The 26,505-nt window shown below is 39.2% G+C and overlaps 2 protein-coding genes across 3 annotated transcripts in view; one reads left to right on the top strand and one right to left on the bottom strand.

Annotated features, from left to right (window-relative positions):
* Positions 1–359: 359 nt before the first annotated feature.
* Positions 360–7,886, bottom strand: LOC139462410 (large ribosomal subunit protein uL15-like). The gene is made up of 5 exons (XM_071244109.1): positions 7,845–7,886; positions 6,354–6,417; positions 6,000–6,075; positions 1,595–1,766; positions 360–533 (listed from the first exon to the last, which is right to left on the bottom strand). The coding sequence occupies exons 1-5, from the start codon at positions 7,845–7,847 to the stop codon at positions 405–407; spliced, it is 444 nt and encodes a 147-aa protein (XP_071100210.1). The 5' UTR covers positions 7,848–7,886; the 3' UTR covers positions 360–404.
* Positions 7,887–10,677: 2,791 nt separating this feature from the next.
* LOC139462409 (DENN domain-containing protein 2A-like) overlaps positions 10,678–26,505 on the top strand; it is an 81,829-nt gene continuing 66,001 nt past the window's right edge. The window contains exons 1-2 of one of the 2 annotated variants that reach the window (XM_071244107.1): positions 10,678–10,775; positions 23,230–25,161. In XM_071244107.1, coding sequence (XP_071100208.1) covers positions 23,365–25,161 — 1,797 coding nt within the window. In that variant the 5' untranslated portion in view covers positions 10,678–10,775; positions 23,230–23,364. Of the gene's footprint in view, positions 10,776–18,097; positions 18,184–23,229; positions 25,162–26,505 lie in introns of those variants that run through there. The other variant, XM_071244108.1, reaches the window with a different exon arrangement.

Below are 26,505 nucleotides of genomic sequence, written 5' to 3'. Positions count from 1 at the left end.
ACTGTTTAGAGTCACCGTTCCTGCTTGTGCTAGAAACGGTTGATCAAAAAGTTTGAATCCCAGATTTGCCCTGATTTTTTCTAGGTTTGTCAGCAAACTGACTTGTGCTACTCGGTTCCACCAAAGTGGTAAACACCCAAGACATGCATCACTTTGAACTTTCCTCCCAATTCAGCTGACAGCACATATTAAACGTGAATCCTGAAGAAATATTTTGAAAATAAAAATAGAAAAGGGTCTCTTTTTTTCAAGAATCTGTGGCAAAAACACTTCAGCGTACAGGTCTCAACACCTTTGTGTACACCTGAATGTAAATTCCACTGGTAATTCTATATACTGGTATAATAAACAGACAACAATTTGAATTTCTTCACTTTTTTATTATTTTTTTTTGTACAACCACGTTATGCCATAAGCACACAAGCTCCTCCGACCTTCTTGATCTTGGTCTCTGCAGACTTGCTGAAGAACTTGGCCTTGACAATAACAGGCTGCTTAGGCAGTACTCCTTTTCCTAGAACTTTGAAGTAACCCTGTCAACAGAAACGGTAAGTAAATCAGTAAGTAAGAGTAACATACAAAGTCAACAGCATTCCAACTCCATGCATCCTTGAGTACCCATTGTATTAAATCTCATCATTTCAATGATTTGGCAATTAGTTCGAACAACTACATGAATAGCCATCCAATATACTGGATCCATACTGCCAACTTTACCTTATTACAATTAGTATCTTGTTATGATTTTAACCGGACAATATGAACCATCTACAGTACAATACAGCCTTATGATTACAAAACTCAGTTGATAATTTAACGTTTAGGCTAAAAAAATAATAGTCTTGGTTCTTGGACACCACCTGCATCATCATAAAGTCTGCCAATATAAAGATCCTAATACTTAAACAGTTACACAATGCACAAAAAAATTGAAAATGGAAACAAACAAAACGTGCAATGAACTTTATGATGTGGGCAGTGCCTGAGAACCAAAACTATAGTTTTTTCCTATTTTACTAAAGTAAGTTCTGATAATATAAGGGGAGCTCGGGTAGCCTAGTGGCTCGTCACACCGAAGACCTGGGTTCGATTCCCGGCATGGGTACAATGTGTGGAGCCCATTTCTGGTGTTCCCTGACGAAATATTGCTGAAATATTGCTAAAAGTGGCGTAATACCATACTAACTCTGATAATATGAGTTTCTCCATTATCAGATGCAACACAATAAATGCACTTCATTCCAGTTGATACGTCCTGGAAAATATCCCCCTACCATAGATTGACATATTATTCATATGAATAAAGGAAGAAAACATATTTTAGTTGCAAATTCATAGCAAATACCAAACGTTTGGGACAGTTGGTATCTATGCAACCAAGTTACCATGCTGCAGTTTCTAATGCATACCCAACTCAAATACAGTAGGCCCAATGAGTTGACTTCTCCTTGTTCAAACCCCTAAATATCCATTACCAGACAGGGTAGCAACAAGTACAATAATTTCATGTCTTCTGGTATCGAACCGAATTTCCGCTTTTCGAGCAACATATCAACTATATATTTGAAATTCCCAATAGAGATAATAAACTTACAGCACGAACAACATCGATGACAGGAGCCACATCTTTCTTGGTCTGGTAGCGCTCTCGTGTCTGTTCTGACACCAGGGACCACAGCTTGTCCAGGTTGATGGTTGGGCAGTAGAACTTCTGGTTGGTCTTGTGGAAGTACCTCATACCAACCTTTCCAAAGTAACCTGGATGGCTGGAAATTATATCCTCAAATATAGTTGTGTACATACAAAAAAACTTGATTGCATGACCATGAAACAACATTCATCAAGTTCACGTCAATTTCCATGTTATGCTGCACCGAGCAATATTTCACATAAATGATGGCGCCCTGTACTAAGAAGTCTGGACCAGACAATCCAGGGGGGTTTAGATGCAATAGGTATCTCAATACCATGGGTGCGATAGGATTTGTATCCCGATACAGTGCTTTTATTTCACAAGTTAATATTCTTTCTTTTTGCAGGTGAATAACAACCACCAAACATTTGTTGTCAAATTTCAGAGATCAACATGATCAAAGACTGGATATTGTAGAGAAGTAATATATTGGCTAAAGGGACTGTGAACGTTATTCTTTCAATGTTCAACTATGAAATACTAGAGAATCTGCGTAAGCTGGTGGTTGAACAATTTGTTATTCACGTTTTCACACCAATAGAACATGTAATGAATGTATCGTGCATATCGTGATGCAGAGAGTGAGTATGGTTTTATGCCGCTTTATCGCGATACAGCGATAAAAAAATAGATGTATGATGTATCGTGGGTCTCGTTTAGCGATACAATACTGTATCACTGTATCATTACACCACTAATGGTTCAAATGGCAATGGCCAGTTAAAATATGTTCCCAGTGCCTAAAGGTTCACTTATAAACAAGACAAAAGAACCTTGTGACAATGGTTGTTAAATGAATCCATTGGTAAATGTACTTCGGGACAAGTTAACATGAACAAACAAATGGAAAATTATGAACATGTGACCAAGCTTAATGCACAGTATGAAGCAAAAAATAAAGTTAGGCATTATCAATCGCAATCAATAGGATTGGTTGGTTTGTTGTTTAACGCCACCCTCAGCAATATTCCACCTATATGGTGGCGGTCTGTAAATAATCAAGTCTGGTCCAGACAATCCAGTGATTGATATCATGAGCATCGATCCACGCAATTGGGATCGATGACATGTATCAACCAAGTCAGCGAGCCTGACCACCCGATCCCGTTGGTCGCCTTTTACGACAAGCATAGTCGCCCTTTACGGCAAGCATGGGTTGCTGAAGACCTATTCTACCTTGGGATCTTCACGGGTCCAATCAATAGGAAGAGAGCAATCTTTCTAAAATATGACTGCTTATTATCTAGCCTTAGTGAAAAGACATTCACGAAGTTAGACGATGCAGCCCTCCAAGTAGTGACCTGTATTTATTGCTTGGTTGCCAGTTTTCTCCCATAAACAAAATAAGCTTGGACACTAAAATATTTCACATATTGAAAAAAAAAAATGGAGTAGAAGTTTGCTTGTCTGTATCAACATGACTTCCCTGGTTTAGGGAGTAGTTTAACGCCTCACATTGCTACTGAAGCCGTTCTACTGATGCTATCGTCTGTAATACTACAAGTTTATGTATTTCAGGTCATGTGCACATTTCACAGTTAACTTTCACAATGGTGTCATATTTGCTATTTTTTTCAACAGCCATCTCTAAGTCCAACTGTCCCACACAGAAATGTTCCACACAGAATGTTAACATGAATGACATAACTATGGCTATTACTGCCAGCAGTCCTCCTAAAAGGCATTTATTAGATGCAGATCTTAGTGGGCTTAGTGGAATCAGAGAATTCAGCATTGGGATGCGAAGCGACCAAGATTACTTATCTGCTATGAATGTGTCTGATAGTAATAAATGAATTGGACTTCCAAGCGAATGCATAAAACATTGGAATAAACATGATAAAGCAAAAAGGCAGCAACAGTATTGTTTCAGGTAATTGGCTGAATGATTTCCAGTGATTGTCCTTAGACAAGGGTAATTGTTCAAAGACTTGTTTTTATTCCAGCAAGCTTCCAAAGTTTGTTGTTCAGACACATTACAACAGTTGGAATTTTTTCAATCTTGTCTTGATGTATTTCATTTCTAAGGTAAATTCTTTGTATGCCTAAATCAATGTGGTTCCAAAAATTTAAATGTGGCTCCTTCAAGTTCAAAATGGCACCCAGAAAAAATATAACCAGGAGCAAAGTGGCTCACAGGAAAAAATCTAAGCTTCGACTGCTGAGATTGATCAAAACTTCTCAACTAGTTGGCACACTTACATGCTAAAGGGCACACAAACATTTCACGAGGATTTTCAGCAGATGTAACATTTTTATAATATCCACTTACCTACGTCAATTTTATTTTCATTGTTTACGTAATATGAAGATTATTTATAAAAAGAATTTTCAATTTTATCTGGCATCACCCATTTCCTGATAACAGTGGCTTCTGTACAGTAACATGAGATAATACTGATAAACACCTCCATTCTTAAGCTTTGTATGAACAACATGTGCGACTATACCTGATCTTCAGTATCATTAGAAAGGTAATTACTTCAATAATATGACAGTAACCTCCCTGGTGTATTTTCGAAGATGTAACATGATATTATAGGATAGAAATTGGTCTCCAATTATGCTTTCTTGTTGAAATCTGCTACAATGATCATGATTGGTCAAATTCAAGCATGTGACCGAAGGCAGTCAATCAAATTACAGCAATGGATACCATGTACGATACATGTCAGATTCAGACGAATGGTTTTGGTTAAAATGTGTTATTTTGAAAGTCTTAAGCAGGAAATAGTGATGGATATTAAAAATATGCTAGGTTACAAGCTGACAAAGATTTCTCATGCATATATTTTGCATTACACAGTGTCCAAATCTTAAAGTCGAGGAAAACGAAAGCTGATATGTCATTTGACTTACATTACAGTCGCACAAAATGGAAATAATAAATTATCCATGATGTAAGTTTAACAACTTTTAGTAAATATTTTTGTTGATATCATTAGACTTAATATAATTTATAAAAGTTTTGGTTGAAACATCTATATTTTGCACTTTGGAAATGTCGACATGGACCTGTTGTCGAAGCATGAGTCTGAGAATATATTTTTTCAATAACATTGTAGGAAATAGTTTATAAATTTTTAATCTATCGATAAAATATGATTTATTGATATGACAAACGTATGTCAGACATTGTGAAAAGTGATAGATTTATAAATGAATTTGACAGGTATCATAAAAATATATACTATTTTGACGTGGCTACATCCCCTGTGTAAGTTCAGGCGACAGGTGCATTAACAATATGCTCCACTTAATGTTATACATGAAAATATTTTGTGAAAAGTAACCTTAAAAACTTGTAATGTTGGAGAGGACAAGGGCAATACGCATAGTTTAGGCTCAAAAGCGTAATGGTTGGAATATCCATAATACATTTGTCGTTTCTTTAGACAAGCACATTTTGCTGGGAACTAATTCTAACCCAGAATACACACCATGTACATCAAGAAATAAGACAAGTGTTTGCGTTAAATGAGAGCCAATTGTGCCAAAACAATTCCAGAAGGACCATGTGAAACTAAACAGTAGAAAATCTTTGTCTCGAACTCATGGGGGGGACCTTGAAATTTATTTACAGTTATATAGGGTTCAAGAAAATCACCAAAGTAAATTTTTTGAAAGCAAACATGTTACATAAATTTCAGTGCCCAGGTTGCTGGTAGTAAAGGGGGAGGCAATTCATGGATATCATCGTTCTCCCCATTTGGATTGGCATCCTTGTTTTAGTCATACCTTGTAAAATAAATTCACAAACAATGTTGATCTGTTTTACTCATTTCTCAATTTTCAAGTGAGAACACTTGGTTATTTGCTATGGATGTGTATACAGTTATCAGCTTGCATCACTGTTGTAAGGTGTGCTTGTCAATAAGGCGTGTAAGGACACTGGCATCTTGTTTGACAGCATCCAGCCTTTGATGCGTCAATAGCAGTGAAATAAGTCAATTGTATGTGAAATGAGTTGATAGTTTGGTGGGTGTGTACACGTTATTTTTTTATTTTTAACTGTTCCAGTCAATAGGTGACTTAAAGCTCAATTTGGATTCTTCGAATTCCCAAATGAGTTCGAGACAACCAGGAATTCAACACATCCAAGTTCAATACGAGGTTCGACTGCATGTTTATCCTGCGTATATATTTACAAATCTACAATCTGGGCATTGTTTCAGAGTAGATGCCATCGGACTCGTGTGAGGCATGCCCTTGTTCATCCACACGATCTGGTCATCAACATCGACCCACATGGTTATATCTGCTTTTCATATTCATAGTTCAGTGAATCTGCAACACTACTACTTACTATTTATCAAAGTTAATTCTGTGATGATGTTGTCCACCTGCGTTTCCACGACCTCCAGGATGCTTTCTGTGTTTGCCTGTAACAGCAAATATCTAGTCATTTGCAAATATGAAATTTGCACATATACTTCAAATCACTTCACTGATTATTCACATCTGTGACCTCAGCCACAAGTCTGAAAGCTGTATCAAGTAAAATTTGACAAAAGTCAAGTGAAACAGATGCTGAAAGGTAAACATAAGTACTGGCAAGTAGGTGCAAAGACTGCCTGCTAAACATCCTTAGGAGGGACATCTCCGATACAGTTTGATGGGTGCAATTGTTACAAAGGTGCACACAAGAATCCAAACTCACCGATACGTCCATGTCCATGACTCACGTGGCCTCTAAGCTTCCTGGTCTTCTTCTTCGAGGTGGTCTACAATAGAAATTAAGTTGTTCACTTTTCTAACATGGAATATTTCAGTTCACTGTTGTATGATGGAGGGACTGTAAACATCCAAGTCTGGGCAAATCTGAATAAGAATGTTACAGTTGGTTGGTTGGTTGGTTTTACACCGCACCCAGCAATATTTCAGCTATATGACGGCAGTCTGTAAATAATCGAGTGATTGATATCATGATCATCGATCCACGCAATTGGGACCGATGACATGCTTCAACCTAGTCTGCGAGTCTGACTACCCGATCCCGTTAATCGCCTCTTACGACAAGCATTAGTTGCCGAAGACCTATTCTACCCCGGATATTCACGGGTCAAGAATGTTACAGAGATGAATTTGTGTACATATTAGTGACCAGTAATGGTTTGACAGTAAAAGGGGAGCATTACAAAATGGTACAAAACTACAATTTCAGAGCTTCTGACAAATGAACCTAACAAGAGACCATGCGTCAACATATTCAATGTCTGATACAGATCCGGGGTAGGATAGGTCTTCAGCAATCCTTGCCATAAAAGGCGACCATGCTTGTCATAAGAGGCGACCTACGGGATTGGGTGGTCAGGCTTGCTGACTTGATTGATGCTCATGTTGTCAATCACTGGATTGTCTGGTCCAGACTCGACTATATACAGACAAGCGACATATAGCTGAAATATTGCTCAGTGCAGTGTTCAAACAAACAAACCAACCAAAAAACTCCCGGCTGTGTCCCCCCTCAAAGGTATATATATTTGGAGGAAATATGCTATATGCAATTATATATCACTTTTGGAGGAGGGCTACGAACGGAAGTCTTTCTAAACATTGTTTCTGTATGATTAAGGGGTAGACACCTTTGGTAATAATATCCAAGTTATCTCCAGTTCATTTCGGACGATAGCTATTGGAAAAACTATTTTCACAAATCCCTTTACATTTGCACAAGTCACGGACGAAAATGATCGGTGAAAGTGCCTATCCGTGAATCGGTTAATTATTAGTTAAGATTAATATACATCCAATGTGATAGAAGTTTATCCGATCTGAAACCGTCTTGCAAGACAGTTACTGATCCATCCTCAAGGGATAATCAGTCGCACGATAATGCAAAATGTTAACAACCGTCTACAATAAATGCCACGTGACTGAAACCCATAACTTCTAAAACGTATTTCATTCTATGACACCCGATTTGTGTAGGTACCTATAGTGTCAATATGCCGAAAATGTGTGTTTTGGCGAGTACACACACCAGTCACATCAACAATACAGTTCAAATGTGAACAATAAGCATAAAATATATCAGCTATATTAATAAACGACTTTTATTTTATCGCACAATGCCCTTGATTATATTTTCAAGTACCAGATTAAACCGCTTAGGGTCGATTTAATTTCAGTCAAGCCAACGCTGACCTACCATGATGGTGGATCAGTGAAAGAGGACGGAAGCGGAAATGGCTTTGCTAATGTGATATTTTCCAAACAGCTAGCTAAAATAGTTAAATAATCGGACGAGCGTCTTGTGACTCTCAGATGGTATCAGTGTGGTTCGTAAATATTGTTTGTTTTGGGTGTTTGTTGTTTAACGCCGCACTCAGCAATATTCCAGCAATATCATGGCGGTCTGTAAATAATTTGGTCTGGACCAGACAATCCAGTTATTGATGTCATGAGCATCGATCCACGCATCAACCAAGTCAGCGAGCCTGACCGCCCGATCACGTGAGTCTCCTCGTGCGACAAGCATGAGTTACTGAAGACCTATTTTAACCCGGAACTTCACGGGTCGGTTCGTAATGATTCAGTTCTAACATATGTATACAAATAGCATAAAAGGTAAATACACAACAGTCACTGTTGATATTATAATAGTATGTTAATACTTTTACTTGTACTTACCGCATATGTTATTATTAGAAATAAGTAATAGTAATAGTCATATCATTCACGTCATTATCAACAATTTGTATTTTTTTCAAAACAGTAATTGTAAACCTCTGTGCTAAAAGATTTTCATGGACCCCGACTTCCTTCTATGTTATTTGAGGACACGGGTGGCCCAATCATCTGGAGCGACGCACTTAGCTGTGCAGAGTTACGCCCCCTGGGAACGCCAGAAACCTATGAATGTGGGTTCGAATCCCGGTTCGCCCTGATTATGTGTCTATGTTTGTCAGCACCATACCCGTGCTCTCGGGTTTGGCCAAAGTGGTAAACACCATGGAAGAAATCACCAAGACTAACCATTTCAATGATTAGACACCAGGTTCCCGTGCTATAACCTAAACTAAGACGAATTTGAAATCAATGTATTCATTCTTAACGGAAGTCTGTTAATTGATGAGAGTCCAATCAAAGTGGCTAAAATATTATTCAGATAACGGCTACTCGTTTATGACTCCAATGATTGCCAGTACGTTTATGACTCCAATGATTGTCAGTACGTTTATGACTCCAATGATTGTCAGTACGTGTATGACTCCAATGATTGTCAGTGCGTTTATGACTTCAATGATTGTCAGTACGTGTATGACTCCAATGATTGTAAGTGCGTTTATGATTTCAATGATTGTCAGTACGTGTATGACTCCAATGATTGTCAGTACGTGTATGACTCCAATGATTGTTAGTACATGTATGACTCCAATGATTGTCAGTGCGTTTATGAATCCAATGATTGTCAGTGCGTTTATGACTCCAATGATTGTCAGTACGTGTATGGCTCCAATGATTGTCAGTGTGTTTATGACTCCAATGATTGTCAGTACGTGTATGACTCCAGTGATTGTCAGTACGTGTATGACTCCAATGATTGTCAGTACGTGTATGACTCCATTGATTGTCAGTACGTGTATGACTCTTATGATTGTCAGTACGTGTATGACTCCAATGATTGTCAGTACGTGTATGACTCCAATGATTGTCAGTATGTGTATGACTCAAATGATTGTCAGTACGTGTATGGCTCCATTGATTGTCAGTACGTGTATGGCTCCAATGATTGACAGTACGTGTATGGCTCCAATGATTGTCAGTACGTGTATGGCTCCAATGATTGTCAGTACGTGTATGGCTCAATTGAATGTCAGTACGTTCATAACTCCAATGATTGCTAATACGCTTATGGCTCCAATGGTATTTTCATATAGATGTTCGTTTCAACACTTTCATTCTTTCCTCTTTGTCGATTTATGTATATTCATTTTTTTCTAACAATGTTATCAAGTGATTATGACGAAGGCACCACTGTAAACCGTTTGCCCATGTGATTACTGGTGACGGTGACATTCCCTCAAATATTGCATTTGGGAAAGTATGGCGCACGTTTTTGGAAAGCGTCTTTTTCTCGAGAAAGACAATGTTTCACACAACCTGCGTTTTGGTTCCCATGTCTTTGAAGTTCGTGAAATGCAAACATTGTTCTTCTTAAGTTATAATTAAACAATCGTTGTGTGAGAGCGGTGTGTGTATCTATGACATATACTAGTATACAACACTCATTAAATTCATTATCCATAGATCCCGTGATTGTTTTCAGCAATCCATGCTTGTCGTCAGGGACCGCTTATTTGGTATTTGGGATTTTGTATCGAGACCAGATATTTCTTCAGCTACAGCTGCAAAACCAGATAGTTTTTGAATTAAAAACAAAAAATTATAACAAAAAAACATGAATATGAACTGTGGGTAAAACAAATAATGGCATTGTGCGTGTGGCCAAAAAAATACTTATTACTATCAGCGCAATTGGCTGTTGGCTTCCCTTGTTAAGTTTCCACCTTTTATTATCTCATTACTTTTGTTGTTCTTACATGTACATATGTATGCTCTCTGCCGCATAACATACCTGCTGAAGGAGTAAGCATATACACCGAAACGTTGTGTTCCTCATAATAAAGAAGCTGACATCCATAAATCCTCTTCCTTATGTGTATCACTTTTTAATGCCTTTCAAAGTCTTGAATGTGAAACATAATTATTTTTTTCAAGATTTGTGGGTGACAAGTTATTTTTTTCTGTAAAATCCTTAATTACTGTCGTTATTTCGTGCACGCGCCATTTGCAATTTCTAAGAACTCACTGTTAGTTTAAGACAAATAAGTAAAAACTAGGTGGGTAAATTCTGGGTATTTGGTTTATTCTTCCAGCAGACGACCGTATTAACTGTTCATCGTTGTTAGGAAAATATATGGAGCTACCGGAAGTTTACGGAATCACTCGATTAAGACCGGAAGTTATCGAAATGTTGACAGATGTGTGTGGTGGAACCCGAGTGAATGTAGGAAGTAGATTGCACTTCGGATTGCTATGGCTCAAGGAGGAAGGGATATGCTGATCGCTTCTCTGTGTAGGTTGTCATTTGATATTCTTAAATAATGTCACTTCCTATATCTAGCATTAGAATTCTACGCTCTGAAAACCCTATTTCTCATCCCGGTGTCCAAAAAATCCGAATGAGACTATTCAGTATTAGGCCCCTGTATTGAACTGTTGACGACCAACATGTCACTAAAATTTGCTATTAGCTTTGATTTGTCAACCTCTGGTCATGAAGACAAGGTAGATTGAAAAATAATTACTGTGCTGGTACCAATCTTTATTTCCTGCTGGGAATTATATATTCTAATACAAATAATCAATAACTTGTGTTATGAACGCTGGCACTTGACAGGTGGGATTGACAAGAGTATGTACATGTCTTTTAGGGGGTAGTATTTTTAAGGTAAGACTGCATTATCCGGGCACAGCCTTCAGTTCAGTGTTTTCTGGGAAACTGACTGATTGCCATACATATTTTCCAAAGATTAGGTGTAAAATGTAGGCTGAGTGTTTAATGTAATGGCTTGTACTAGTCTCTACTTATACTGGTATTGTATTGCTAGCTCACTGAGATACCATGCCACAGTTTAACATGGATACCCCACTCAGAGACAGTACGTGCTATAGTAACCAGTTATCACCAAGGACGAATTATTGCCAATCCCCCGTTATGGAGCACACATGATCACAACTCGTTTCACTTTTGCCCGTTTTCATGAGAAGAGAGAAGTAGTTTACAAAATGTTAAACAAAACTGACACTTGTTAGGAAATATTCAAATCACACCATATATTAAGCACCAACTTTAAAAAAAGACTGTCACATGACATCCTTGTGTCAACAGAAATCCTACACCACGATGATGCACAAATAGTTCTGTTATCACATACTACCTGTCAGTCATTTCTTCCCCCCAAAACAAATCTAAGACCTAATTTATCTATTTTTCCAAAAAAGCATAACCTGTTTATCTATAGTGCAAAATCTATGGTACGTAGTGTTTTGGATAAGCATGTGCAGATTGAATTTTGTAAATATTGGTTCACATCAGTTGGCATACGACAAATTGATAAAGAAACATTTTAATTTTGATAAAATAACTTAGTACGATACCAGAGATAATTAAGAATGTACATTGTATAACTGAAGCTGTGAGCGTGATCGAGTGACGCGCTGTTTAAACAATGGTGGGAATTGTACAGTTAGTCAACGGGAAAGTTCTATTTCCACTGTCACTGTTCTATTTCCTCTCGTCACTTTGTAACAGAAATCTACTCAAACCTTTTCCACAGACAGAAAAAAAAGCATATTTGCTCATAGTTTAAAAAAAATATCAAAGTAATTGGTTCAATCAACTTTATACATGGAATATTTTAGAAGCATCATGAAAATAATTGAGATAACTGGTCGCTTGCCATTATCATGATTATGTTGACTCGGAAACAACCACTCCTTGTTTTATCATCTTCATGCCTAGCGACAGACACTGAAGCAACAAATACAGTCTTGCCACCAAATATCAAACCATCGACCTTCCACACTTCGCTCAGACGCTCTAGCCATTAGACCATGGAGGCAGACAATAGATTTTTTTCAATTTTTTTATGTTGGTAATAATATAGACATGATAGAGGAATAAAATCACAAAAATGTCCTTAAATCATTTGTCTTTTGCAAAATCACAGGTAGGGTATCCATGTCTAACAATAATAGGTTATAGGTTTGTGTTATTATGAAGTCTTGTGGCGAAATGGACCATTCTTGTAGTTTGTAAATGATAGGTATTATACTGTTTTGAGATATTTTTATTTGACATAAAAAATGATGGTGATCTGGAAACAGAACTAGATATTACATGTCATTGTATAATGAAAATGTACATAATCCTCCAGTTTGATGTCACATACACTGTTTGAAATAGCTGCCTGCCTGTATCTTCCCAAGGCAAGTGAGTTAACTGACTATAAAAGTCCAGTTTCCAGTCTTGCCAAACTAGGCTGGTATTATGGAGTTATATTTTGTCCGTACTAACGAGTCTATGCATAGTCCAATCAAAATTGCGTAACAAAATCTACATCCGGTTCATAAACTGCTGTGCAGATTTTGGTCGGTTGCAGGATTTGCAAAGCATGTGTACCGACAACTTAGCATCAACAGATATTTTCACGTTTTAATCAAGGTGCTCATGTCATTTGATGCACTTGCCAAACGTTTTTATTGGAAAAGAGGTCTTGATTATTGATCAGATTGTCTTCACTCTTCACTGAAACAAATAGAAGTGGTACGATACATGGAATCAGATTGGTCAATAGAAGGGACATAACTCGTAATAGTCACTGGTGGCGCTACAATCGAGCGCAGAAATTCCAGCATAGTTCGTCAAGGGTGGAAACAGGAATTTTGCAGTCAGTTACCTCTTTTGCCTCGGTAACTTTTCTTTGGGGCTGTCAGAAATTTTCTCAGGGGGCACGGGTGGCCCAGTCGTCTAAGGCGCCGCGATTCGCTGTGCAGAGTTTTGTCCCTTGGGCATGCCAGAAACCTATGATTGTGGGTTCGAATCCCGGTTCACCCTGATTATGTTTCTAGGTTTGTCAGCACCATACCCGTGCTCGTGGGTTTCATCGAAGTGGTAAACGTCTGAGACCTGCATCACTTTGGGCTTTCCTCCCACATAAAGCTGACACGCCGCGAATACTGTTAAAAGCGGCGTTAAACCAAACTCACTCACTCACTCAGAAATTTTCTCCACCTGCCCACTTGTCTGGCAGATAATTTCTAGACTACTTACGTATTCAGTTTAATCATAACTTCTCTTAGATTTTCAAGTAATTCTCTGCATTATTTCAAATGAATCAAAATGCAATTTGTCTCTTATTTTTGCAATTTTTCAATATTCATAATGTTTTACTATGGGCATGTAACTTTGAAGATGGGCAGGCAACACTTATGTGACTAAGGTCACCTGCCCTACTGTCTTGTTGGGTTTTAGAATTATTTCAAACACTGTGTGAATATGACATGCATCATCAGACCAACTGCAAACTGAAAGTGAAACATCTGGATGAATATGATAATCAAAATCACAGTTTGGGGATAAACTGAATTTAGATATAATAGTTCAGTTAATAGTATAACAACAGTGGGAATTATGACCCAGAAGTTATACATATATTGTTGTAATATTTGTTCTGAAAATATTTGAGTTGAAAACATCATGTGTAAGTATAACATGTTTGATCAAGGTCTGTGCCCATTTTCTTAACAAAACTGAAGCTGTATCTTAGTAACCTGGTAACTGTAAATACCACAAACGGAAAATTGTTTGTAATGTCAATAGGACTTGGGGAAAATACTGAACGCTCTCGTTCAGTGGCTAATAAAGGTTGTCAAGAATTCTATGGGTGCAGCTCGGCTGATTTCAGCCTATTCATCTCAAACAACGTCATGTGATTGCAGGGATGAGCAGTAGTTGAATGAACAAGACTTGATGCTTATAACCGCATATGAGTGAGTGTGTATGGCTTTACGCCGCTTTTAGCAATATTCCAGCAATATCACGGCAGGGGACAGCAGAAATGGGCTTCACACATTGTACCCATGTCGGGAATCGAACCCGGGTCTTCGGCGTGACGAGCGAACGCTTTAACCACTAGGCTACCCGACCACCCCTAACTGCATATGATAATCAGCATGATCAACAATGTATTCAGTGATAAGTTCAGATATTGTATACAGCAGTCAGTGGAAGTGAGGGGTTATACTTGTGTGTTGAAGAGCTTATCACTTACAGTTTTAAAGTGACCATGAAAAGTATGTTGTTGGAATTTCTACAATTCTACATGTTCAAGAAGGACTTGAGTGAGACCAACAGAACTTGAATGGCATCCTTGAAACTAGTGATTTTAATAAGTTTGCATATACCCTGAATTCAACAGCATATAATATATGTGAAAAAGACGGTGTATTGTCCATATTGTCCTTTTCGGTGTAAATGTGTTAAGGGTACCATCCTGTGGCACTAATTAATAAGCTTAATTAGTGCAATGCCAATCAATATAAGATATTCATTTCTTTCTCAATGAACAAAAATAAAACACAACACATGAAAGGAAAAAGGACAATCTTTATTGTGGTGTATTTATTATTTTTATTAATCCATAAATGAGCAAGTGAAAACGAACCATTTTTGAGAATTTCTATGTATTCCACATAGCCTGTTTACCGGCTCTAATCTGGTGCTTCAGACCTGGGCTCTGAGATCACTCAAACATAGACTTACGATGGTGTCCTTTCTAAGATCACTCAAACATAGACTTACGATGGTGTCAGTTCTAAGATCACTCAAACATAGACTTACGATGGTGTCAGTTCTAAGATGACTCAAACATAGACTTACGATGGTGTTAGTTCTAAGATCACTCAAACATAGACTTACAATGGTGTCAGTTCTAAGATAACTCAAACATAGATTCAGGATGGTGTTAGTTCTAAGATCACTCAAACATAGACTTACGATGGTGTCAGTTCTATGATTACTTAAACATAGACTTAAGATGGTGTTAGTTCTGAGATCACTCAAACATAGACTTACGATGGTGTCAGTTCTATCATTACTCAAACATAGACTTACGATGGTGTTAGTTCTGAGATCACTCAAACATAGACTTACGATGGTGTCAGTTCTATCATTACTCAAACATAGACTTACGATGGTGTTAGTTCTGATATCACTCAAACAAAGTCTTATGACGATGTTAGTTCTATGATCACCCAAAGACATGTGTTGATCTTTGTTCTGAGGTCACTCTTACGATGGTGTTACTTCTGAAATGGACAGAGTCACCTGAACATGCAGAAAGTGAAACAGCATTTTTGGCAGAATTATTTTTGAAAAAATTCTACTCATTGGTCTGTTGGTATAAATAGTTCCAATAAACTTGATTTAAGGGAGTAAAAAGTAAATATATATTGACAACCAAAGGAAAACTGTCAATACCCAATGTGGATGATTACATAAGAGCAAATACTTAATTGCTCAAAATATTATCTGGACCCCTCAGGCTCTTAGCAACACCTCCTGTCTCTGGTAATGCCAAAGATGTGACACATGCTGCATTTTCTGAAATACCACATAACTGGCAGCGGATATTGTTTTTAAAAATGTAATCATTTTCAGGATATAAACACAATTTAATTCCTGTTTAGAGTTTGACCCCCTGTGTTAAATCCGTTTCCGATTTTCCTCACGTAATGACAAAATACAACTATTGTCTAAAAAGCCAATTAGTTTGAGATTCAACAATTGATATTATAATAAATAGATTCATTATCATTAATATATTTTATGTATTGCGTGTGTAAATATTTGTTTATACTTCAAACATAACTGGTCAAATGTACTTTTTAAAAGCATAAAAATGTGGACATGTTTCATGTGTGTAATTTGAATCAGTTCGATTGTTTTTCGCTGCACTCAGCAATATTCAAGCTGTATGGCGTCAGTCTGTAAATAATTGAGTCTGGACTAGACCATCCAGTGATTGACATCATGAGCATTGATCTACGGAAATGATATGACCTGCATTAACCGAGTCAGCGAGCATGACCATCTGATCTGTAATCCGCCTCTTACGACAAGCATGGGTTGCTGAAAACCTATTCTAACCCAGAGCTTCAAATGTTTGAATCAGGACATCTAAATCTGTTATATGTGATTTGCCAATCTCATTAAAATCAGATCATAGTTCTCGCTTTTGCTGAACAAAGATCTGAGGACATCCCATTACGGGTCACATCAGAATGACCTTTCATCCGACCAATCAAAGTGTCGCCTACCAGATCATGAAAGTGATATTCGGAATGTGTTTTCTAATCATGCAACCTCGAAAACATTAACATGGGGTATTCAGAACGACAGTTACGACTGATTCCATCAAAATTATTATATCATCTATCTCTCGCTTCCGTGGGATAAACATTTGAATGGAGAGGCACTGCACAGTACGTGGGAAGCACTGCCATACCATCTTAACCATACATTAGTCATTCCCGAATGTTTGTTTGATCTGTTTTCAAAATTTTAATCGAGAACTGTGTCAACATATTTTTCAAGCGTAGTCTGAAATGGATGTCGCCAGATTGAAATGAGTGCCGTCAAGCTCAAGAAAGCTGCTTTCTAATTGGCTGATGTTGACTTCTTGTTAGTCATTTCAGTGGTCGGTCAAAGTTCGTGAAAGATCGTTCTGACGTGACCCGTAAGGGGATGTCCTCAGATCTTTGTTTAGCGGCAGCGAGAACTTAGATCTGATTTGAATGAGATTGGTGATTTGCCCACAAGATGTAAAGTTGAAGTCTGTCATTTCTGAGCAAGTTCTTGGAGTCTCTCAATGAGTTATACACTACAGCATCATGAATGTAGGTAGGATACCAAACTAAGAACCCTTGGCAAGCAAATTAGATGAATTTCTTTTATTTTGTTCAAATGTGGATTTAAAAAAAATTCCTATTTCTTAAATCCTAAGTCTGTTAACATAGTATAGTAACATAACGTGCAATGATGTAAAACTAAGCTTTAAAGCCCCTTTCTCTTCATCTTCGTTTATTGGTCCTGATGTCAGTGAAGTACATATCGACATGACAAAACCATCATATGGTTTATAACTATATTATAAGGGTAACGCTACTTTTCAGGGCATTATCATTTGCAGAAGCCTGAGGTCTTCAATTAACTGCCCGACGAAAGAGGGCAGTTGAAAAGACCGAGGGCTTCTGCAAATGATAATGCCCTGAAAAATAGCATTACCGTTATTATAGCTAAAAATGGATGGAATTTTTTATCAAATAAAAAGAGACAACAATGTCGGTTTTGAAACATTTACTGCAATCAACACAAATGTCACTGACCCACTTTTACAAATATGGAAACGTCACAGAACAAACGAGATGATGTCACTATTGAACGTGATGTCACCTATCCCTATCCTATGACGTCACCTAACAACGGGCGTGATTATGGCCAGTCGTCAAGCAATATGAGGGCATTATCAAGTTACAGTGGCCGGCTCATTTCTGATAACATGTGGGCGGTTTAATGATAATTCTATCCATTTTAGCTATAATAACATGCAGTGCTTGTTTGAAGGAAATTCGTGTAACTTGTACCAGGTGCATGTTGACATGAAAACCCAGTTGCACCAGGCAAAACAAGGCTGCACTCTTGTCCCATAAAGTTATCAAAGACAAACCTAGAAGCAAAAACCGAATAAGGAAATCTCTGATGACTGTCATGATTTTACATACATATTGCTGTACAACGTAAAAGGATGTGCACAGAATCTTGGAGGACCCACAGTTTGATGACGTCAGGCCCAAGAAAGGATGTCAAATTACATATAACCCAGGGACTAATGATGTGCTATGGGCCATAAAGCTTAGAGGTATGCACTGTGTTCAAAGATAGTTGTATGGACATGTAAGGGTTTGTCAGATACTAATTTGATTTTTTTAATATGCACTTGGTGCATGTAGAAATTTATATTAGGTTGCACTTTTCAATAATAGTGAGTGAGCGAGTTGGGTTTAACACCGCTTTTATCAGTATTCCAGTTATATCACAGCGTGTCAGCTTAATGTTGGAGGAAAGCCCAAAGTGATTCAGGTCTCAGACGTTTACTACTTCGGTGAAACCCACGAGCACGGGTATGGTGCTGCCAAACCTAGAAACATAATCGGGGCGAACTGGGATTGAAACCCACAATCATAGGTATCTGGTGTGCCCAAGGGGCGCAACTGTGCACAACGAATCGTGGTGCCAAAGACGACTGGGTCACACGTGCCCCCTTTTCAATAATAGGTTGCTCTTGCACATGTTTTATAGAGCTAAATCGAGCCTGACATGAATTGGGATTGTTTTGATTCCATTTTTGGACATTTGTTGCATTTGTTGCAGACTTTAGGCCTGAATACCAGCCTCGGAACAGGTCTAGATAATTCCCTGAGCGTTAGCTGGGTGTTAGCTAGGCGAGACATGTAACATGCATGTGTACCGGGAAGCTGTCTCTGTCATTCTTGACTACACACTGGCAACTTTCTTATTTGTTCTGGAGGTTATTTGAAGTTTGTGAGCAAGAGCAATGTTTAAAGACAACAAGTATGCGAAATGTTTAAGTCCTTGACTATGCTCTGAGCCATGCTGCTTGTGTGAGCTGTCTAGCTCAATGTCCTTTGACATTAACATGGTTATCTCCATGGTAAATGAACTGGCTGGCTAGGTTTCATAGCAGGGACTTTCTGAGTCCTAAAAATATTAAGTCCTGTCATTAACCATATCAACATAGAAGACATTTGTTACATCTTCCAGAGGCAAGGGAGTTAATTGACTGTAGAAATCCAGTTTCCACCCTTGCTGAATTTGGCTGCAGTTTCATGGTTCGATCATGCCCTACCAGTGATGATTATGGGTTATGCCCCTTCTATGTCCCCCTATTGACCAATCAGATTCCACCTCTTTATATCACTTTTATTTGATTCAAACAAAATGGTGGTGCTCAATGAAGACAATCTGATCGATAATCAAGATTTTTTGTGTAACAAAATGGCTCTTACCTATCGAGGTGCATCAAATCACTTGAGCACATTGATTAAAACCATAAAAAGATCTGGAAAACATGTTGACGCCCATTTGGCGGTACGTATTCTCTGCAAATCCTGCAATCGACACAGCAGTCACCATGTTGTTTATGATCCAGATGTCGATTTCGTTCCCCGATTTTGATTGGACTGTGTTTAGACTCATTTGTCCAGCCAAAATATAACTCCATAATTTCAGTCTAGTTTTGCAAGGGTGGAAACTGGGCTTTTTTAGTCAGTTAACTCACTTGCCTCGGGAAGATACCTTTTACATATTACATATATTACATGCTTAATGAAATCCCTTCCTGGTACTGAGTTACATCCCTTGACATGACAGTGAGTGGGTGAGTGATTTTGGTTTAACGCAGTTATATCGCGGCGTGTCAGCTTAATATGGGAAGAAAGCCCGAAGCAATGCAGGTCTCAGACGTTTACCGCTTCGGTGAAACCCAATCGGGGCGAACCGGGATTCGAACCCACAATCAATGGTTTCTGGCGTGGTGAGGGATGCAACTCTGCACTGCGAATCGCGGCGCCTTAGAAGACTGGGCCACCTGTCCCCCTTGGACATGACAGAAGATTATAGCCGTGGATTACCTCTGTTCGCCCTGATATCTAGGTTTGTCAGCCCCATGCCACTGCCCTGGGTTTCACCAAAGTGGCAAGCGCCAGAGACCTTCATCACTTTCCTCATTCCTCCAACATCAGGGGGCATGTGTGGCACTGTCATCGTAGATGCTGTACAGAGTTACATCCCTTGGGCAGCCTAGAAAAATATGATTGTGTGTTCGAATCTCGATTATGTTTCTAGGTTTGTCAGCACCCACAACGATTGCCTATGTTTTTGTGTCAGCTGAGAAATTGTGAATGTTTTCATTGTCTGATCGACTTGGTCATCACCTTATCATGCCTATGGTAGGTGCCATCTTTGTGAAGCTATACATGATAAGAACAGCTATCTGATTGGATATAGCGTTTTCATTACACTGGTCGAGCTGAAAAGGTGGCCTTGATGTGGCAAGGCTAGAAACTAGGTTTTGACATAGGTTAGTGGACATGCTTGCCTCGGGAAACTAGGTTTTGACATAGGTTAGTGGATGTGCTTGCCTCGGGAAACTAGGTTTTGACATAGGTTAGTGGATATGCTCGCTTCGGGAAACTAGGTTTTGACATAGGTTAGTGGACATGCTTGCCTCGGGAAACTAGGCTTTGACATAGGTTAGTGGACATGCTCGCTTCGGGAAACTAGGCTTTGACATAGGTTAGTGGATATGCTCGCTTCGGGAAACTAGGCTTTGACATAGGTTAGTGGATATGCTCGCTTCGGGAAACTAGGTTTTGACATAGGTTAGTGGATATGCTCGCTTCGTGAAACTAGGTTTTGACATAGGTTAGTGGATATGCTTGCCTCGGGAAACTAGGTTTTGACATAGGTTAGTGGATATGCTTGCCTCGGGAAACTAGGCTTTGACATAGGTTAGTGGACATGCTCGCTTCGGGAAACTAGGCTTTGACATAGGTTAGTGGATATGCTTGCCTCGGGAAACTAGGCTTTGACATAGGTTAGTGGATATGCTCGCTTTGGAAAACTAGGCTTTGACATAGGTTAGTGGATATGCTCGCTTCGGGAAACTAGGCTTTGACATAGGTTAGTGGACATGCTCGCTTCGGGAAACTAGGCTTTGACATAGGTTAGTGGATATGCTCGCTTCGGGAAACTAGGTTTTGACATAGGTAAGTGGATATGCTTACCTCGGGTAGATGGTATGTTGGATGTGGACAGTTTCCTACAAAACAAGTCTTGTGAGTTGACCTGAGTAATAAAGCTGTCTATTGTAAAACTGCACTGTTGTTTCTCAATTGGGTAGCACTAAAATAGAGGCACAAGTCTTGATAAGGTCATGGAGACACACACACCACACACCAGGGGTCCGGAAATGGTCATATGCGCCGGACATGTCCAATTGGGAATCTCAAATGTCCGATTTATAATATTGCTTACCGGACATTTAAATTTTTCTGTCTGGACATTTTAAATAACAAACAACCGGTGATTCAGTTTTTAGTTTTTTCAGATACCATTTTAAAGAATTTTGATGAAATTATTGTAAACATTATTATAATTATTGAATGAAATATTGAATAATATTAATCAAATATATTGCAAACTCTAGTCCAGACAAACAGTGTACAATTCTTTTTATTACCATATATTATAATGATAGGATTAAATTACGTTCTTCAGTTCGGATTTGTTGACTTGTATTTCCAGTGTTACATGATCGCGGTGATCCGCTGATAATGTTTTCTGTGATTGTGTCATTGGAAAATTTGAGTTTAGTAAAAATGTTAGTCAGTTTTGGGAGCCATGCTTTACCTCGCTATAACAAAGTGCTCAATAACGAGGGAACACTGTACGTAACAACTTGTAATGTGTGTGAAAAGTCGTACGAAAATACGCTATTTGAAGGGGGCGTGGCCTAAATGCAAATATCCGATTGGGATTTTAAATTTTTAGGACCCCTGCCACACACACATAAACACACACCATACATACACATACACATCACATAAACATCACATAAACACACATGCGCATCTCTAAATAACATTAGGGATTCATGTAACCTGGCCCATGCTCACTACACCGAGTCCGTTGGTGTTATGTTAAAGGTATCCAGAAAGCTAGTACAGTTTCAGGCTCGTTGGTCTCGGAGGGTGTTATCACTATTTGTGTTTGTAAATGTTTTAGGGTTGGGCAAGTTACACCCTTGCAATTTTATAATTCAGGCTTAAAATGCCTCAGCGTTAGAAACTGGCACTAGTCCTATAGTCCTTGCCCAACTTCCCAGTAGTTAAGGTATCATAAGGACTAGTAGAAATTTACCAGGCGGGCAGCCTAGTGGTTGAAGCTTTATCTTGTCGCGCTGAAGAACCAGGTTTGATTCCCAGCGTGGGTACTCTGTGTGAAGCCCATTTCTAGTGTCCCCCCGTGATATTGCTGGAATATTGCTAAAAGCAGCATAAAACCATACTCATTCACTCACTCACTAAAACTTAAAAGGGAGCTCTCGCAAGCAAAAGATGTTATTGGTCATTGCAGGTAGAACTGAAGCTTATACAGGGACACAAAGTTCCCAAATTGAGATTCTCTTCTGTAACATGTAAACATACTAATTGTCATTTGAAACTGATGCAAAGCTTATCATCACCTTCAATAACCTGCATTGGGGCCGGTGGCTTTTAGAACACCCCTGCAGTCAAACAGACTTGTTAAACTGCTAATTGGTCCACAGGGTACAGGGAATGTCCACATTAATTCTTTTGATAAGAATGCAAATGTATTCAGAGGCTGAGTTTGAATAGAGCACTGTTGACTGGATCAATGTGATTTGTTGATACATTCATCAATCTACTGTCACTGTAGTTATCATGGTTATAAGTCTACATCTTTCCATTGCTGACCCAATCAAGGAGACAGTTACACTGGTAAAAGGGACATTGTACAACCTCAAAACAACTTCAAAGATAGTGAATAAAAACCGGGTCCATATGACGTTGGAGCACAAGATGAGTTGCCTCTTGTAGCATATTAAGTGGAACAGGGCCAGTGGAGTAGTCTAGTGGATATTCACTCGTCATGACAAAGCCCTGGGTTCAAACCCTCATGATATGGGTAATGTGTAAAGCCAATTCTGGTGTGCCCCGCCATGATTTTGCTGGAATATTGTTACAGCTGCATAACAAAAATTGCTCACTCGCTCATTCAAAAATGGAACATATTCTTCATGTTTATAACACTGTTTTGTGTAATTTTTGCATCATGTTTGACAGAATATTTTCCATTTCAGATGCTCTAGTTAAGGATGTCGTCAATGGCTGAGATGAAAGAGGAAATAGATCTTGTGTTGTCAGGGGAAAGCTCTGATGAGCTTTCTCCAGAACTGGTAGCATCAATATCCCATTTAAGCCACCTAACACAGTAAATGGAGCATAGCACACAGAGCAGTAGTGTTAGAAACTTGCCACCAGGCAAAATGAATAATATAAAAAAAATGTTTGAAACAGGAGAGACCAAAGAAGAATTGGAGAAATCTCAAGAAACCGAAGGATCAGATGATCTAGCAAAGCACCCAAAACCTGCACCAAGACAGAAGCCAACCCTCACCACAAAACCAGCCATCACTTCTGCCAAGCCTGCCTTTCCTAAAGGACAGAAACCTCTGTCTGTAGAAAAGAATTATGCAGATCCCAAGAAAATCTCTCAGTTAAAGTCAAATGGAAACAAAAAGACTGAAGTTGAGGGGAAGGCAAACTTAGCAAAACTGAAGGTATCATCCGAGTCCACGCCTGCAACTCCAGCTTATGCAGTGCCGAAGAAGAAGCTGAGCCCAACAGTGTCTCGCAGGATCAGTGCTCTGCAGCAGGGTGTTGGAAGTGATAAGGAGAATGAGAAGGTGAAACCACCAGTGCCACCGTCACCAGTGAAAGTTGGATGTAAGCCCTCTCCGAACCAGGGAGATCGGAAAAGTGACCCAGCAGTGTCTGGAACTCTAACCAGAAACCGAAACAAGTCAAGGGAACAGATTGAACAGGAGAAACTTCGAAGGAAATCTGAACCCAACAGTCCCAAGAGGATAATAAATGGTAGCGATGCTGATGATGAGGACTCTCTGCCAGTGGTTCAGAGGATGAAACGATTTGAGTCACCCCAGAAGAAGCCAACTGAAGGCTCTCCTGTGAAAACTCAGTCTCCTAAGAAATCCCCAAAGCATCATGGAGTTCGCAGACAGAACAGTATAGGGACGGCAAGGGAGTTGACACATTCTCCTCTTCATGCTGGTGTATCTCCCTTCAATTTCTCCCGAACTAATCCCCCACTCCCTGAACTACCGCCACCTTCCAATGACCATACAGAAGGCGGTCCTCCACCACCAAAGAAGCCACCCCGAACTCATGCTCATGATGATTACATTAAGGCAAAGGTGAAGAAGTCTCAAGAGGTTGTGATGGTTGAGAATGACTTATATGAAGGAAGCACTGCTACTGAAAAGAAGGCTGCTGTGAAAGCAGGAAAGGATCCTGATAAAACCAAGGCTCAAAATAAACAGAAAGACAAACGCGTTCATCATGTAACCAAACCTGTGCCCAAAGACACTACTAAGTCACACGCTGCCAAAGATATTCATAAAATAACAACTGGGAATGTCAAGAACAAACAGGAGGAGGAGGAGGAGGACACATATAAGTCGATCAAAGATCGCATATCACTTCTACAACGACCTCTGTCTCAAGAAGATCCTGTTCGACGTCATCCTCCATCGAGACCTCCACCACCGAAACAGCGACCTTTTTCCGTGGCAAGTGATCACATGATCAACACCTCCAATACTAATGCTCTCACCCGACGAGGACGTCCGCCACCTCCGAAGAGACCCCCCGTGGATATGCTGGACAATCTTGCCTATGAATCTGACTTTACAGTGATCCATAAGAATGATCTAGCTCCTGTACCAGAGAGCAGGAACATGGTGTTGTCAATGGTGGATGAGTTAACTGAGAGACCTGTTCAAAGGTTCCCATTGCGGAAGAGTTTCAGCTCAGATGATTTGTACAATGCAGGGCTCATGTCAGGAGATCCAGTTTACATGGATCCGACGGAGACTTTAGGTTTTCAGGGGGATATTTATGAGCCACTTATGGATGAGGAAGGATATGCTGTTCCAAATAAATTTGTGAGACGAGGACTTGGGAAGAAAACATCTCTGGACCCAGACATGATGGTGAGTGTGGATACTTGAATTTGATATTTTGTCTTTCTGTTCACCCCTCTGTCCATGGCTGTGTTTTGGACAGTATCAAGGGTGCAGCTGTACGTGGTATTGCAGGGCCGAAGGTGGGTCATCAGGAAATATGTTGGTATGTAGGGCTGGGACGAGTCCAAATTTAATTCCCGTGTACCCACCCCCCTATTACCCTACCCGGGTACCCGCTGTATGTCACAAGAGATGTATACAAAATGTCCGTTTCGGAATAGCTTGACTGTAGTCTTGACAAAAAATGTATTTAGATAAAAGAATAAAACGATCTGGTCATGTATGCACTGAAGTTGACAGAAGCTTTATCTTTACTCAAACATCAGAAGTCAGAAGGAATGCGTTCATAGTCAGAAAGAAATGTGAACATTAGTGACTTGTAGTGTAACCATGGAGTTTCTAGATAATCTTTCTTCCCGATAAACACGTGACTAACCACTGGGCCGGGTAGTCCTGTGGGTACCCGGGTCCTACTCAGTACCCACCCGACCCAGGTGTCCGAGTTACCCGTCCCAGCCCTATTGGTATGTAATCATGGTAATTAAAATTTTGTCCTATTAAAAATGTGCCAAAAACCTTGAACATTTGGTAATAGATGTAGATGTTTTACCAGCAGATCGAATTAATAGATCATTATTGGATTACTTACCACTGAAAATGATGTTGAAAGTGGTTAAAGTGGTTAAAGCGTTCGCTCGTCACGCCGAAGACCCGGGTTAGATTTCCGACATGGGAACAATGTGTGAAGCCCATTTCTGGTGTCCCCTGCCGTGATATTGCTGGAATATTGCTAAAAGCGGCGTAAAACCATACTCAATCACTCACTCCTGTTCTGACAGCAGTAGCCAGGTATAACCTCAGGTGTGTCAGCTTAACTAGCTACACTTCAGTGGACATGCTTCAGGCAAACATAATCGTTACACTTTCTGATTTTGAGGAAGGAGAGATCTTGTTTTCAGGATGTTCAGTGTGATATTCATTCATTTATGTTTACCTTTCCTTTCAGGAAAGAAATGTAAGTGTTTTGACGATGGACACAATTTCTGTATTTGTCACAAAGCATGTTTTGCATGATTTGTAGTGTAAACTTTATTACGATTGAAAATGTGAAAAGGGATAGTTTGTTCAAAATGCAAGCAGCATTTTGTTGGTTTCATGTTAAACTAGGGATGGTGGGTTAGCCTAGTGGTTAAAGAGGTCGTTCATCATGGCGAAGACCTGGGTTCGATTCTCCACATGGGTACCATGAATGAAGTCCATTTCCGTGTCCATCACTGTAAATATAGCTGAAATAGTGCTAAAGGTGGTGGA

This window comes from Haliotis cracherodii, unplaced genomic scaffold (genome assembly GCF_022045235.1).
Source record: "Haliotis cracherodii isolate W230 unplaced genomic scaffold, xgHalCrac1.p SCAF_15, whole genome shotgun sequence".
Taxonomy (NCBI): Eukaryota; Metazoa; Mollusca; class Gastropoda; order Lepetellida; family Haliotidae; genus Haliotis; species Haliotis cracherodii.
The sequence above is the reverse complement of the archived record's forward strand: the minus strand, read 5'-3'. Positions and strand labels throughout refer to the sequence as shown.

Excerpts from the sequence above, each read along its gene's own strand:
- LOC139462410 (XM_071244109.1), bottom strand. Across the intron at positions 1,767-5,999 it reads AGAATTAACTTTGATAAATA|CCATCCAGGTTACTTTGGAA; the intron begins GTAAGTAGTAGT and ends TATAATTTCCAG. Across the intron at positions 534-1,594 it reads TCATCGATGTTGTTCGTGCT|GGTTACTTCAAAGTTCTAGG; the intron begins GTAAGTTTATTA and ends TTCTGTTGACAG.